Here is a 12,748-nt window from a genome sequence, read left to right as displayed (position 1 = left end):
AGTGGTTAAGGACGAGAAGGTAATACGTTTTGAAGGAGCATTGTGAGTACGTATGAGGTTTGGGTTCGTTATGCTCTTGGAGTAATGGTGGTTATTTTATCCTAACAGCGTTCAGAAATGGTGACTATTGAAGGTACTAATATTATTAACAGAAAGGATTCCGGATTACCACGAGGTATGCGACAGCATAGTCGTTTCAGAGAGTGAAATTGGATCGTTGTATTTAGGAGTATAAAGATAGATGACTTGAATGTTATTGCAGCATCAACACGATCTCAATTGTTACAATGTTCGTCTTTGGTACCACAACCGAGATGACACAAGCGGTCTGTTAAGCATCCTAGAGGTTTACTATTACGTGGTGAACATAACAGCTGACTCCGCGCCTCACAAGGTTGTCTTGAGGTAGGCGGGTATATTTCACGAATATGTGTTTTTTACCAACAAGTGAAAACATCACTAGATACAATGTTAAGTTTATATGTTTATAGGTAGATTGGAAGGCTGTTCCGCCTATCCGTTCTTTCTTCTTTCATGGATGTAAGTGTTTATTCAAGCAGCGAGTCATAAAAGGGGTAGCACTCTGGTGTCAATGCAACTTAATAAAAGTCAACTGGTTTTCTACACTATGAGGTGACACGCTCCTTCTAAACTGAAGTTGCACAAAATAGAATGATGTTTCTTCATATTAATTTGCACATCATCTGATGAGTTTTCTTTTCACCCAATAGGTTTTTCCCTGATGAAGGGACAGTTGGTCCCGCAATGCATTGGGCGCTGTTCTACTAAAGTTGTATACAGCATCAATTGATTGTATTAATGCATGTAAAACAACATATATGTTGTAGTATAAATGTTTGATATTTAGAACTACTATGTTTTGGAATGTTTAGAAAAGTAAACATGTCCTGGTTAAAAAATTGGTTTACACAGTTTATCTTTAAGTATAGCAAACACAGCAGTGCATGCTAGTGTCCAAGTTACCTCCGAGACTTGGCCACCCTATCTGTATCAGTCATATGCTAGGCAGGCATATCACTAAGGTAGCACGCCGAACGATTGAAACTCAATATTAAGATTATTGGAATAATATAATTGAGTGCACAATCTCCAACAATTTTGAATTTCCTGGTGCCCTTGGTACCATATATTCGGGACTTATACGTCAGCCTACCCCAATTGGGAGTAGCCAATTTAACATGTAAGGGGTAAGGGGTTAGAACACTGGCACTGAGGTCTGGTTAGCAGACCTCAGTGCAATCTCCGCATCGAAAAAAAACAGCAGCATCAGTCCAAAACTGTGGGGGTGATCATACAAAAAGAGGCATTTCCTTACACCAGGTATCATGGAGTATGCATTCTTTTAAACCTCCGATGGTCTACATGAGTGAAAAGGGTTGGGTTACAGCTTACGTCTATCTGGTTTCTATTGGTAGAGAATTTCACTTTAGATGCAATATGTGTAAATAGCATTCTGGTGTATGCGTTCTCGCCGCTGTGCACAAAGCTGAACATAAGAGGAAGAGGTCAACAATAAGAGGCATTGTAGTAAACAAATACAAGAGATATGTTACCGATAGCAGGCAATGTAGAGCTTCTTATCCTTTCGCGTTCCAAGGTAAATCTGTGCCATTTTTTCTTTAACATCGATGAAATATGGCTGGCTTGAAGTGATATTTCTCAACATTCCCAAGGCGGGCTCCACTTCTCCTTTACTTAGTGCCAAATCCGCGTTTGCAATAGTGATGCAAATTTCTTCTGGTGTTCCATGGAATTGATGTATCGCATCTTGCATAACCTTCGTAGCTTCATGCTAAAATATTACAAAGTAGTATAAATGTTATTACAACCGTTAAATGTGATTATAAAAGACACCTCATAAATGCCACTCACTGATTGATTGTAGGCCCATAGTCCAAGAAGCCAAATATTTGAGATGATCTTTAGGATTCTAATTTCATATCAAACCAATGTCCTTCTACTGGAGGAGCACTCCCACAGCAGTTAGTCGGTCCTGTGGGAAAGTCCTTTGAGAGGGGCACCAGGCCGGCAACTGCAAAGGTTAGATCATCCTCCTCTATGTCTCATACCATTTTATATGAACATATTTTTGCAGTCAAATATCGCTTTAAGGTCATCAAGATCCTGTGGGGAAAAGCCTCAAATAAAGCACTTCATGGACGTAAAAATTCATATCCACTGCTATACCCATGAAACAGAAAAAAAGAACAGATTCAATTACAATGAGCAAATTGTCTGAAAGCAGAGATCTTTATAAACCATACTTTGAACTGAGGTCTTCCATTGGCAGAAGATCAGCAACTAGAAGCTGTTTAAGTCTGCAGTTAAAGTTTCTTTTTACACTCACTCTTTCATTGCCTCACAAACGGTTCAAAACATTATATCCATGCATTAAAAGTCAGAAATCTACTCTTAGTGTTAATTATGCACTTTAAACTGGTATCAGAATTTTATGGTAATTGACAAAGAATTGCACGAGTGCACCTGGAAAACTACAAAAGATGTACACTACTCAAGGCTGTAACCCAGAGTTCAAAAATTCACTAGTAAATGGTGTCGAAATATTAACAAATCAATGTATTTTTTTCTTTCGTTTCCTCTCAAGCAGGAAAAATAGTTTACCCTACATAGCTAATGCTTGCATATTCAGAATGGGAAACTAAACAATGTTTGTAAATAGCTACAAGCTATCAAGTGTGTGAGTAGTCACTGCAACCTCCAGGGCCACCAATCCCACATTAACCACTTATCACAGTATTTACAAAGGAGTAAAATCATCTAGCAATTTTTCTACATTCAAAAGTACAATTTCAGGAATAAATTATAATTTACCCTTGCAAGTTGTTAAGCAGATGCGTATTGTAAACCTTTAAAAGTGAAGAGCAAAATGATGACCACAGAATCCACAATTTCCATCATTAAAATCTAGTTCATGCAATGTTCCTTACCTGCTCACCATTAAGGCGAAGAACCTCTGCAAGTTCCAGATAAATGGACACACGTTCACTGATGCTTATGCTACTCCCTTTTCCCTTCTTACTTTCTCCCTTTCTCATTTCAGGAAGATTCGTGATAATTTTGAGTGTTTTAATAGCTTCTGGCAGATCTCCTGTCATTTTCAGTGCCCGAGCCTTGATGAGATGATACAATGGATAGTCTCGAACCTGGAAAATGAAATGCATTTATGAATATTATACAAGTAGATGCACAGTGAGCTGGTTTTCAAGGCTTTTCTAAACATGAGTATGTACCTAGTGGGATGATGGACACTGGCAAAAACATTTAGGGGCCTATTACGAGACTGACTCGTGGGAGCGCAGCGGTCTCCCAACCGCCACATTCCGATTTATGCGGTTGGACAGCCATTTTCCTGCCACAGCCGCCAGGGAACCACCATTCCCTGGCGGTGTTGTGGCAGTCAAAAGGCCACAATATGCCGCGGACCCGCCAAGCATAATACGAGTTTCCTCTCCGCCGGCGGTGTCACGGAGGTACCCACTCTATGAACACTGACAGAGAAAAAACAAAAGGGTGCACAAGGGGGGCACATGTGCCCTCCTATGTACATGCACACCAGTTCCTGGACGGCATGGACTTTACAGCCCATGTCATGCAGGAACTGTTTTTGGCGTTGCCATTGCGGTGGCCATTTTCTGAGGCATAACTGTGCAAATGCTAAAAAACAGCCTGCCAGACAGGAGGAATCTCCTAATCGGGCGGGCGGCTTGAGCACAGCTTTGGCGGTGCAGCAGCGGGGCGGATCCGGTGCCACACTGCCAAAGTTGTAATCGGGTCCCTTGTGTTGAGTTGCAATGACTGTAAATTCATAGCACCCACTTTAGGTTTTACAATCAGAAGATTGAAGTATTAAACAAGCCTCCAAAGAGCAGAGGTCATATGCAGGTGAGTGAACCTTTCATTTCTCTACATGCAAAGGGTGAACATTGCATGGATATTCTTGGTGAACGTGCATAGCGTTCTGCATTCTGTTCTTTACGAATCCCAAATCTGTTATGCATGAAGATTCCTTGAATTGGAATTTCCTACAGGTCAAGGTGCGAGTCAAATATTACGCATCAAAGAGTATATTCCAGAAAATAGCAGGTAGGAGCAATCATCAGTATACTGGACCCATTGTTTCACTGCAGGCATCAGATAATAATTCAAACAATGCTTCTCCATCCATACTCTTCTATCTTTGCCCAGTGTGATGGAAGTAGTTGTAATCCTAGTTCTTCAGCATTAGTATTTGCGCTGATTTCTTAAAATGTATAATATCTTCTGTGCTTCTGCAAGATCCCAGAGCTCAAGTCAATTTTACTTTTTAATGTTTTTCAGTTGAAACATATAGCAAGAAAATATGCGAAAAAGGCACCATCTAGTGTTTTCCCTTTTTAACTATTTATCCAAAGTATAGGACACAATGTACATCTGGCTGAAAACTCCACTCTACAAAACAGTGCATTTCACATTAGGAGATAAACCCTGGTCAATTAAGAATCTTGGAGTCAGCACTATCTCATTATGCCCAGCAGGGCGACAGTTGGTTTGTTCGTTTTTGCAACAAAAAGAATATACGTATGCATAGAAACCAGTTAAAAATCTTTGGCCCTAAAAGCAGTAAAGTGGGTTGGGCTTTTATGAATTTAGAGAGAACAGCTATGGCTATTAACTGGGATTATAAGAAAATAACATTTCTTTCTTCACCATGGAATTCTTTCAGGTCTTGATAAAAGATAAAACAGAATGGTAAAATAACCCAACCTAGAACTTGCAACCAGGGCCACAGAATTTAACAAATAGGTAAATAAGGTACGAAGAGAAGTCTGGCCCACTAAAGTATCCATCGGAGTCAGACAATAATTGGTAGTCGTACGAATGGGAGGAATAGGAACATTTATTATCAGAGATGCAGTAACAGCCATACCGTTGAGAAATACGCCCTAGACTTCCATCATAAGGGCCTATTAGCTTGTGAATTACAGGTAAGAATGCAAGAAACTATCCACCAAGCTATAATCTGTTCAGAGGAGGCAGGACCTGCTGCTCACTGCATTATAATTACCAAGGAGCTTTTTGACCGTGCGTATATCTTTAGGCTTGCCCAAATAATAACTTATGCCCACTTCACGTTGAGGCTATGTAAAGAACTCTATCCCAGTGATGAAGTATTTGAGGAAAAATTAGGCAAGGACATTTTCAGAATAACGTGAAAATTACAAATCTCTTTTTGGACAAAAGAATGGTGAGTTTGTAAGGATAGTTTGTTAAGATAGAACACAGTGTATGGTTCATCGGTGCACAGGGTTCTTGGACAAAATATCGAGGAAAATATAGTGTGCACAAAATATCGTGTCAAGAATATCCAGTACAAAATTATTGTGAAGGTAAGTTTCTATGGGAAAGAAAAGTTTTACTTTACTTAACTCCACATTTACGTACCTTGAGGGTATACATATCTTCAAGGTACGTAGATGTGGAGTTAAGAATAGTAAATCTGAACTTACCAATTTGCACTCACCTGCTTGATATTTCGGTTCTCCATATCTTTAACACGATTTTCTGTCCACCCTAATATTTTGCAATCGATATTCTATCAAACATCCTATGCACAGAGCTTAAAGTTCACTCATCCACGTGGATGATGTAACAGCCACTAAAAAAGCAACCTTCCACAAAAGGTTCTGTTAATCAGCCTTGTGCATAGGTTTTGCACTGTCCTAAGACCCTACAGGAAATCCTGAATCAGTGGAATACTAAAAACAGCCTGAGAATAATAATAAAGGTAAGCAGCGACAGTAGCCAAATGCACTCCAATAGAAGAGTTCTACAAACCAGATTTTGCCAAATAAAGCTGATAAGGTGGTACTTTCTCTTCACTATAAGCAGAACCTGTTCCTTTTGAATGCATATGAAGAACTCATAAAAGGATGCTTTGCCTCTCTCAGAATGTTCATGCAGTTATCAGGTACATTGCTAAGTCTTACCTCGGTGATCACCTTGAAAAGAACTGGGATTGGTGGAAAAGTGTACAGAATCTTTGGGACCAACACATCAAAAGTGCATTCCCCAGGGATGACGGCCCAAGAAACCCGGAGGCATAATTGGGGAATAAAACCGGTCCATTTCTGGATCAGGTGTAAGCCTCTGAAGTAGCTGTGGTCTGTAGATTAAACTTTCTTGCAGCTTTCTCTGAGAGTTCATGGAACGTCCATTGAGCTCTCAAATAGAGCTGTGAGAAGGTGTAACCTTTGGATCAAAGCACAAGAGTTCTAAAGTCAATAATCTTTTAAACAATCAAAACAAAACCACAAGCTTGTCCTATGGTTCCAATTGTTCTTGCAACCAGATCATGGAAAGGAGAGATCCTAGACGAAACAGACTTCAAAAATTACTGTTCCCACTCTAGTGAGTGCAACTGCAACAAATGATGGACGGAATGCTCAATGATTCATACATTCTCCCCCAGTCAAGAGATCTGGGTTAAATCCATCTTTCTTTTGCCCACTACGCCACCCCAGTTTGGACCCAGCCATATGCAAATCAGTCTAGACCCTGTGCCTCATGGCAACAGTCCAGACCGAACTGCCAAGCCAGGTCCTCCCTGGACCGAAAAACAAGGCTGGCTTATGAGGGCTGAAAGCCCGAAACCGGTCCTAGGATGCCTGGCCAGGCAGTTCGGGCTGGACTGTTCCCATTGGGCGCAGGGTCAAGACTGATATGCATATGGCTGGGTCCAAACTGGAATGGCATGGTGAGCAAAAAAACGATGGATTTAGGCCCAGATCCCTGCACTGTGGTGAATATATGACATTGTTGTGCATTCTGTCCATCTATTGTTCTTTTTGCATTTGTCACCCCAGTGAGTGCAACAGTAGAGAAAGTATTGGATAGCGGAGGGGTAACATTTACTATTCCCACTCCAGTGAGTGCAACAGTAGGGAGAGTGCTGGATGGCGGAGGGGTAAAAATTACTATTCCCACTCCAGTGAGTGCAACAGTCCGGAAAGTGTTGGATAGCAGAGGGGTAAAAATTACTATTCCCACTCCAATGAGTGCAACAGTAGGGAAAGTGCTGGATAGCGGAGGGGTAACATTTACTATTCCCACTCCAGTGAGTGCAACAGTAAGGAAAGTGTTGGATAGCAGAGAACCAAAAATTAATATCAGTTAAACAATAAAAAAAAAGGATCTTAAAAATAAAGAATGTTTAAAAAAATTAGATTAAATATATTAAACATTAAATATAATAATTACATATAACAAAGAGGTACAACTATTTGAAATAAATTAATAAATACCTTTATAAACAATATTTAAAAGAAGCAAATATTAAACAAAAACATTTTAAAAACAAATGTATTTTCTTTATTTCCTACCCTATAATTTACACAATTAATTTTAAAAATTAATAAAAATTATTATTACAGATTCATTGAATATGCATTCTTTAACACTATAATATGCACTACACACACCTAAAATTAATTACCCAATTACCATAATGAATTACTAATTATTTAATTTAAAATAATTAACTAATTATTAATTCACCAGTTAAAAATAAATTATTTCCCATCCTTCCCACCATTTTCACCTATAAATTCCACAACACATACCTAAAATAATTACACAATTAACAAATAATTGCCAATTAATTACAATTAACAAGTAATTATTACATAATTAATAAAAAAATTATTTACATAGTTAACACTAACATCTCAATTCAACAATTAATAAAAATATTATATAAATTTACTATAATTAAATTACTTCCCACCCTATTCCCCTATAAACCCACAAACCGCTGTGGAACTAAAAATGCAAAATTCAAAGTTTTTTTTTTAATGACTACTACATTTTTAACACATATAATAAAAATACAATTATTATACAAAAAAATACATGCATCACGTATAAAATATATACTAAAATACATAACATTAATAAAAAAATCAATATCTTTAACATCCATATTTTTGAAAACGATATTAAACACTTAGATATTTTTTACATCGATATTACTTACCCGAGTCGATATTCTTGACCCACAATTATTTTTGCCACGCTATTTGTGCAAGTCGATATTTTTGGGTCGATATTCTGTCTCTGCACCACTCCAGGGTACAGGTGAGGGATACCATCAATCAGAAGATGATCCATCCAAGTCTGAATCCTCAGGCGATGACCTGTGCCAACTTTCTTTTCTTGGAGTGGGAGATTCAGATGGGGAAAAGCATAATATCTACTTGTGCCAGAACTCTTCACTGCTCTATGCCTCTTGCAGCAACACCTAGATGGAGACGCATCACTGGACTCAGAGCTTTTCAGAGAGCACATACTTTCCTGGGAAGACTGGAGGATACATTATTCAGTGTAAGGATGAAATGGGACTTCCAAAGATGAATGAGAAGAATCTTCTAGTGATCCCTTGGTGCAGGAGGATGAGTCTGAGCATCATCTAAAGAGAAAGAGACCTGGTCCATTCTGGGTTGTAGGCGACATGCTGTGTATTTTCCCGCTACCAAGAGATATCCTAGTTCACACTCGAGGACAGTTTATTTCTATGCACCTGACTATTGCAGTTGGCCTATACGGGGTTATATGTACCTTGCTGTGTGATTCACTTGCTCCTTTCTATATTAATAATAAAAAAGATGTAACCATACAGAGAAAGACTGCTACCTCTTCAAAATCATGAGGAGATGGAGCAGATGGGTTGATTCCCTTCCAGGTCTTATGATCTGAAGGCGATCCAATTTTTTGACAAATAGGAAACATTCTGGATGATGAGGACTGCCAATAATGACATCACTTCAACGTCAACAGGAGCCTTGACTTTGACCCTTGGGTGTCTGAACATTTCTCAGACGGCACCAGCATAGTGCCCGAACCCACAGAGAGGTCTAGCATCACCAGAAAAATCAGGGAAAATAAACACTTTCTTCAGAAAAAAAGTGTAAAGAGAAAGAAAACCTCCTTAAACATCGATTAAACCCAAACGCTTCCACAAAACAATTGCTGTTAACTGCCAAAGCATCTTTAAATAAAGCAGGCTTGTGTCCAGGATCTTCCCCACAGAGAGGGGAAAACAACTGTCTAAATGCTGGACATGATGGTATGGTGCACTCTTCCAAGATTTTAAAAACAGGTTTTAATTCCTAATGTCTGTATGCTTTGCATTGAGGCACATTTTCCTGATTTCCATTTTTGCCTAAATACACTGTTTTCAAGTTTGGTGTTTTCAGCAAAATGAACTATTTTCTCCTATTTTTTTGGCTATTTGGTGAAAAAGGAAACCGCAATTGATGTCATTCTGGCATGTTCTCGGTTTAGGTTGTTTAAGTGGAAAACGCATAAATAAGTTGCGTTCTAGGCTATAGAACAAGTACAAGAATATTCAGAAATCTTGTGTAAGCGTCTACCTGTTGTGAATATGCCCACAAATCCCAAGGTAAAGAACTTTGTTATGTGGCCAGCAATTCATAAGCATAAAATGATTTAATTTTTAACTTTTTACAAAAAATCCTTTTTTTTTCAAATAACGTAAGCTAAACTGGGCTTTCAGGAACACGCTTCCATAGTTCCTAGTGCCATTCCCCAAATATCAAGCAATAAGGAGCCTTGCAGCTAAAGTGCCCTGGGGGTGTAATGTTGCCTTTGCTCATTCATTGCACCCAGGCATTACTTCTGTATTACAGAAGGGGAGACAGAAGCTTGTGCTGCCAATCCTGTGACACCCATTGTGCAGGTGCACATATTGCACCTACATTGCAACAATGTGGCATCCCCTTATTTGAATGGGGGAATGATACCATGCATATAACCCATTTGTCCCTCTGCCTGCAGTGTAATACCTACACGGGCACTGGGTAAACAAGCACAACTTTAATTGCTCAGAATATCAGAAAATTAACCATTTATAAATAACAGGTATTTTAAGACTGACAATCTATGTTGTGTCTTTTCCTTTAGTACACTTAAAAGTTTAGATTTCTAAGACACACAGCAGCGCCTACCTTAAAATTGTGGCTAACTCCTGTTTCCAAAGAGAGTGAACACTCAGAGAAGTTGGCTTGAGACAGGTAGATCTGGGCCATTAGAAGATGTGCATCAGCAGATGTTGAATCCAGTTCTAAACAACGTTGCAATGTTCCTTGCGAACCTTCTAAATCACCTGCAAATATAAGGGACGATTCTGGTTACACATTTAATTTTTAATCTGGAGCAAGATGATCTACTTTTCTTTTCTTGGTACTATTCCTTCGGGCAGATGTCTAGTGAAATCATATAAATACATACACACAAATATAGAATTGATCTAGAGCTTCATTCACAATGAAGACATAACTTCTTATCTACAGAGTGGCTTGTTAGGTCTTAAAGAAGGATATTTCTGTATCTGGGACCGTTTGGACCCTGACAGTGCTCATGAAGATGTTTGTCGTATTATCTTGCATATACTATTAGGAATGAGCATCAATCTATGTGCTTGAGGGCATCAGATGTTGGGAAAAATAGATCAATGTTAGAAGAGAAGAATGGTGAGAACAGAAAAAAATGAGAACTTTTCTATTTGATAGAGTAGGCTATGAGTATATAAGCAGTCCAGTTCTTTTGAGTTATAAAATCTCCAGTCTCAATCTGTTCAATGTATTACTGTTAGAAGTGCTCTCAACTCCCATCTTCGGGTGGTGCTTTCTTTACAATGTTCAAATGTATTCAATTACATTTGGATACAAGTTCTTGTATCTACCATACCTACTGTGATGGGACCACCCATAACGCCAAGCACTTTTTAGGTTTGGTCTCAACGCCACAGCACAGTGGTGAATTATAACATAATGTGTATTTGTAAAGCGCACGTTCATCTAGAGGTCTCTTGGCGCTGAATAACAGATGTTCATTGTTACCCAACTCAATGGTACTTATTTTATCGACCTCAGATGGATGAAAGGCTGAGTGGACCCGCCGGGATTTGAACCTGTGACCATGAGGTCGAACACAGGCCCCTGCAATGGACAAATTAGTCCACTGAGCCACCAGACCCGAATTAAGCAGACAACTATTGTGGGTGAAAAGAAAAATTGTCATTTAATGTAACACCCCATCCTTTCACATATTTGGGCACTGCCCTCTACACTTGCCCTCCACTCCGTCTTGATTGCCTTATCCACTCGTCCCATACTCCTGCTTGCTGTGTGTGTGTGTAGCACACAACCCATCCAGGTTGGCATCCTGGTGTTGAAGCAGCTGCTGTATGGACAGAGCGTGTTGGGGCTAGGTGAAGAGCCAGGCCTGCAGTTTCTTGTAGAATTCAAGAACTGAGAAGGCAGCTCTGATGTGCAGGGGCAGGTCGTTCCAAGCTTTAGGGGCAAGAGAGAAGGCATGAACGCTGCTAGATCTGGTTCTGGATTATGCAGGGTGTGTGCAAGTAGGAGTCTGGCAGAGCAGAGGTGTCCGGTTGGTTTGTGGAAGTCTACGTGGTTGCTGATCTCCTGCTCCCTCAGGGTTCTTGAGGTACTCCTTCTCCCCCACCTCCTCTAGGGAGTGCAGATCAGGAGCTGCATAAGCCCAAGAGCATAGTTAAGAGGCAGGGCTGCCGAAGTAGCAGTCGGGTTAGTTAAGAGATGAGTAAAAAAAGATCTCTTTGTGTGCACTCAAGTTCATCTGTGCCCGTCTGGGTGTGTGCATGACCGCGAGTGTATTTCTGCTTGTTTGTGTGCATGCATGAATGTCTGTGTGCGGAGGTGAGGAGCAACTATTTTGACCAGTGCCCCAGCTGTGAAATGGTGGACCAGATACAATGGTGGTTATCCCTTCCAACATGCTGACCTGGGAACAATGGTAGTAATTCCTGTATTTTTCATCAAAGATACGACCAGCTCCCAACGTTTCAAAAGTGGTGTTTATGGTTATTCATGGCTGGACATTCAAAGCTAGCATTTCACAAACTGCTCTCTCAGGACCAAACTGCAATAACTTTGCAGGTCATTGTGAAACTGAAATAGATAACAGTAAAGCTTTTAGAAGGGCATTGAAAAAATGTTGTATGAAGGTGGACAACCAACCAACCAATTGCGCAAGTTGGATCTTGACCAATATGACACTTTGATAAAGAAGAGCAATAGAACAGGCTCAGTAGCATATGTTCTCACAGGAATGCTACACAAAGAACTGAAGCTGAAGTCAGCAAACCATTTTTAAGATATTATCAACACCTCTCCGAACAAAGGTACTATTCCCGAAATTTTTAAAAAGGCACAAATCGTACCACTATTGGAAAAACTCCCACTATACAAAGGCTGTGTGGAGTATTATAGACCAGTTTCCCACCTGCCATACCTAGCAAAACTTCGAGAAGGTGCAATCTTTGAACACATTTCATTATCTATCAAAGCTCAAAATGTATTTCATGCGATGCAAGCTGTGTGTCGTACTGGCTAAAGAGATGAAACTGTAGGAAGAGCATCCTAGACGAGATTTGATGTTGCACCCACCAAGACATCCCAGCCGCCTGATCCTTTTGAATATGTCGGCCACATTTGGTAGGGAAGACAATCCGGTCCTAATAAACCTTTTAGAAGAGTTAGGTATTAAGGAAACCACTTTAACCTGGATTCAAAGATTCTTTAAGAACAAATCAACAATGGTAGACTTAAATTCCTGCTGATCAGAGCTGAGGACATTGACTTGGAGTACCACGGGGTTCTATTCTGTCCAC

At 39.7% G+C, this 12,748-nt stretch overlaps 1 protein-coding gene across 1 annotated transcript in view; it reads right to left on the bottom strand.

The window, feature by feature from the left end:
• The window catches only part of LOC146789728 (tetratricopeptide repeat protein 21B-like), a 330,277-nt gene that overhangs the window by 254,400 nt on the left and 63,129 nt on the right, over nucleotides 1–12,748 (bottom strand). Inside the window, exons 6-8 of the mRNA XM_085631188.1 lie at nucleotides 10,044–10,201; nucleotides 2,970–3,185; nucleotides 1,575–1,813 (exon numbers count right to left, since the gene is read on the bottom strand). Coding sequence (XP_085487314.1) covers nucleotides 1,575–1,813; nucleotides 2,970–3,185; nucleotides 10,044–10,201 — 613 coding nt within the window. The remainder of the gene's footprint in view (nucleotides 1–1,574; nucleotides 1,814–2,969; nucleotides 3,186–10,043; nucleotides 10,202–12,748) is intronic.

Source organism: Triturus cristatus, chromosome 10 (assembly GCF_964204655.1).
Source record: "Triturus cristatus chromosome 10, aTriCri1.1, whole genome shotgun sequence".
In the NCBI taxonomy this organism is placed as follows: Eukaryota; Metazoa; Chordata; class Amphibia; order Caudata; family Salamandridae; genus Triturus; species Triturus cristatus.
This window is presented reverse-complemented; position numbering and strand designations above follow the sequence as displayed.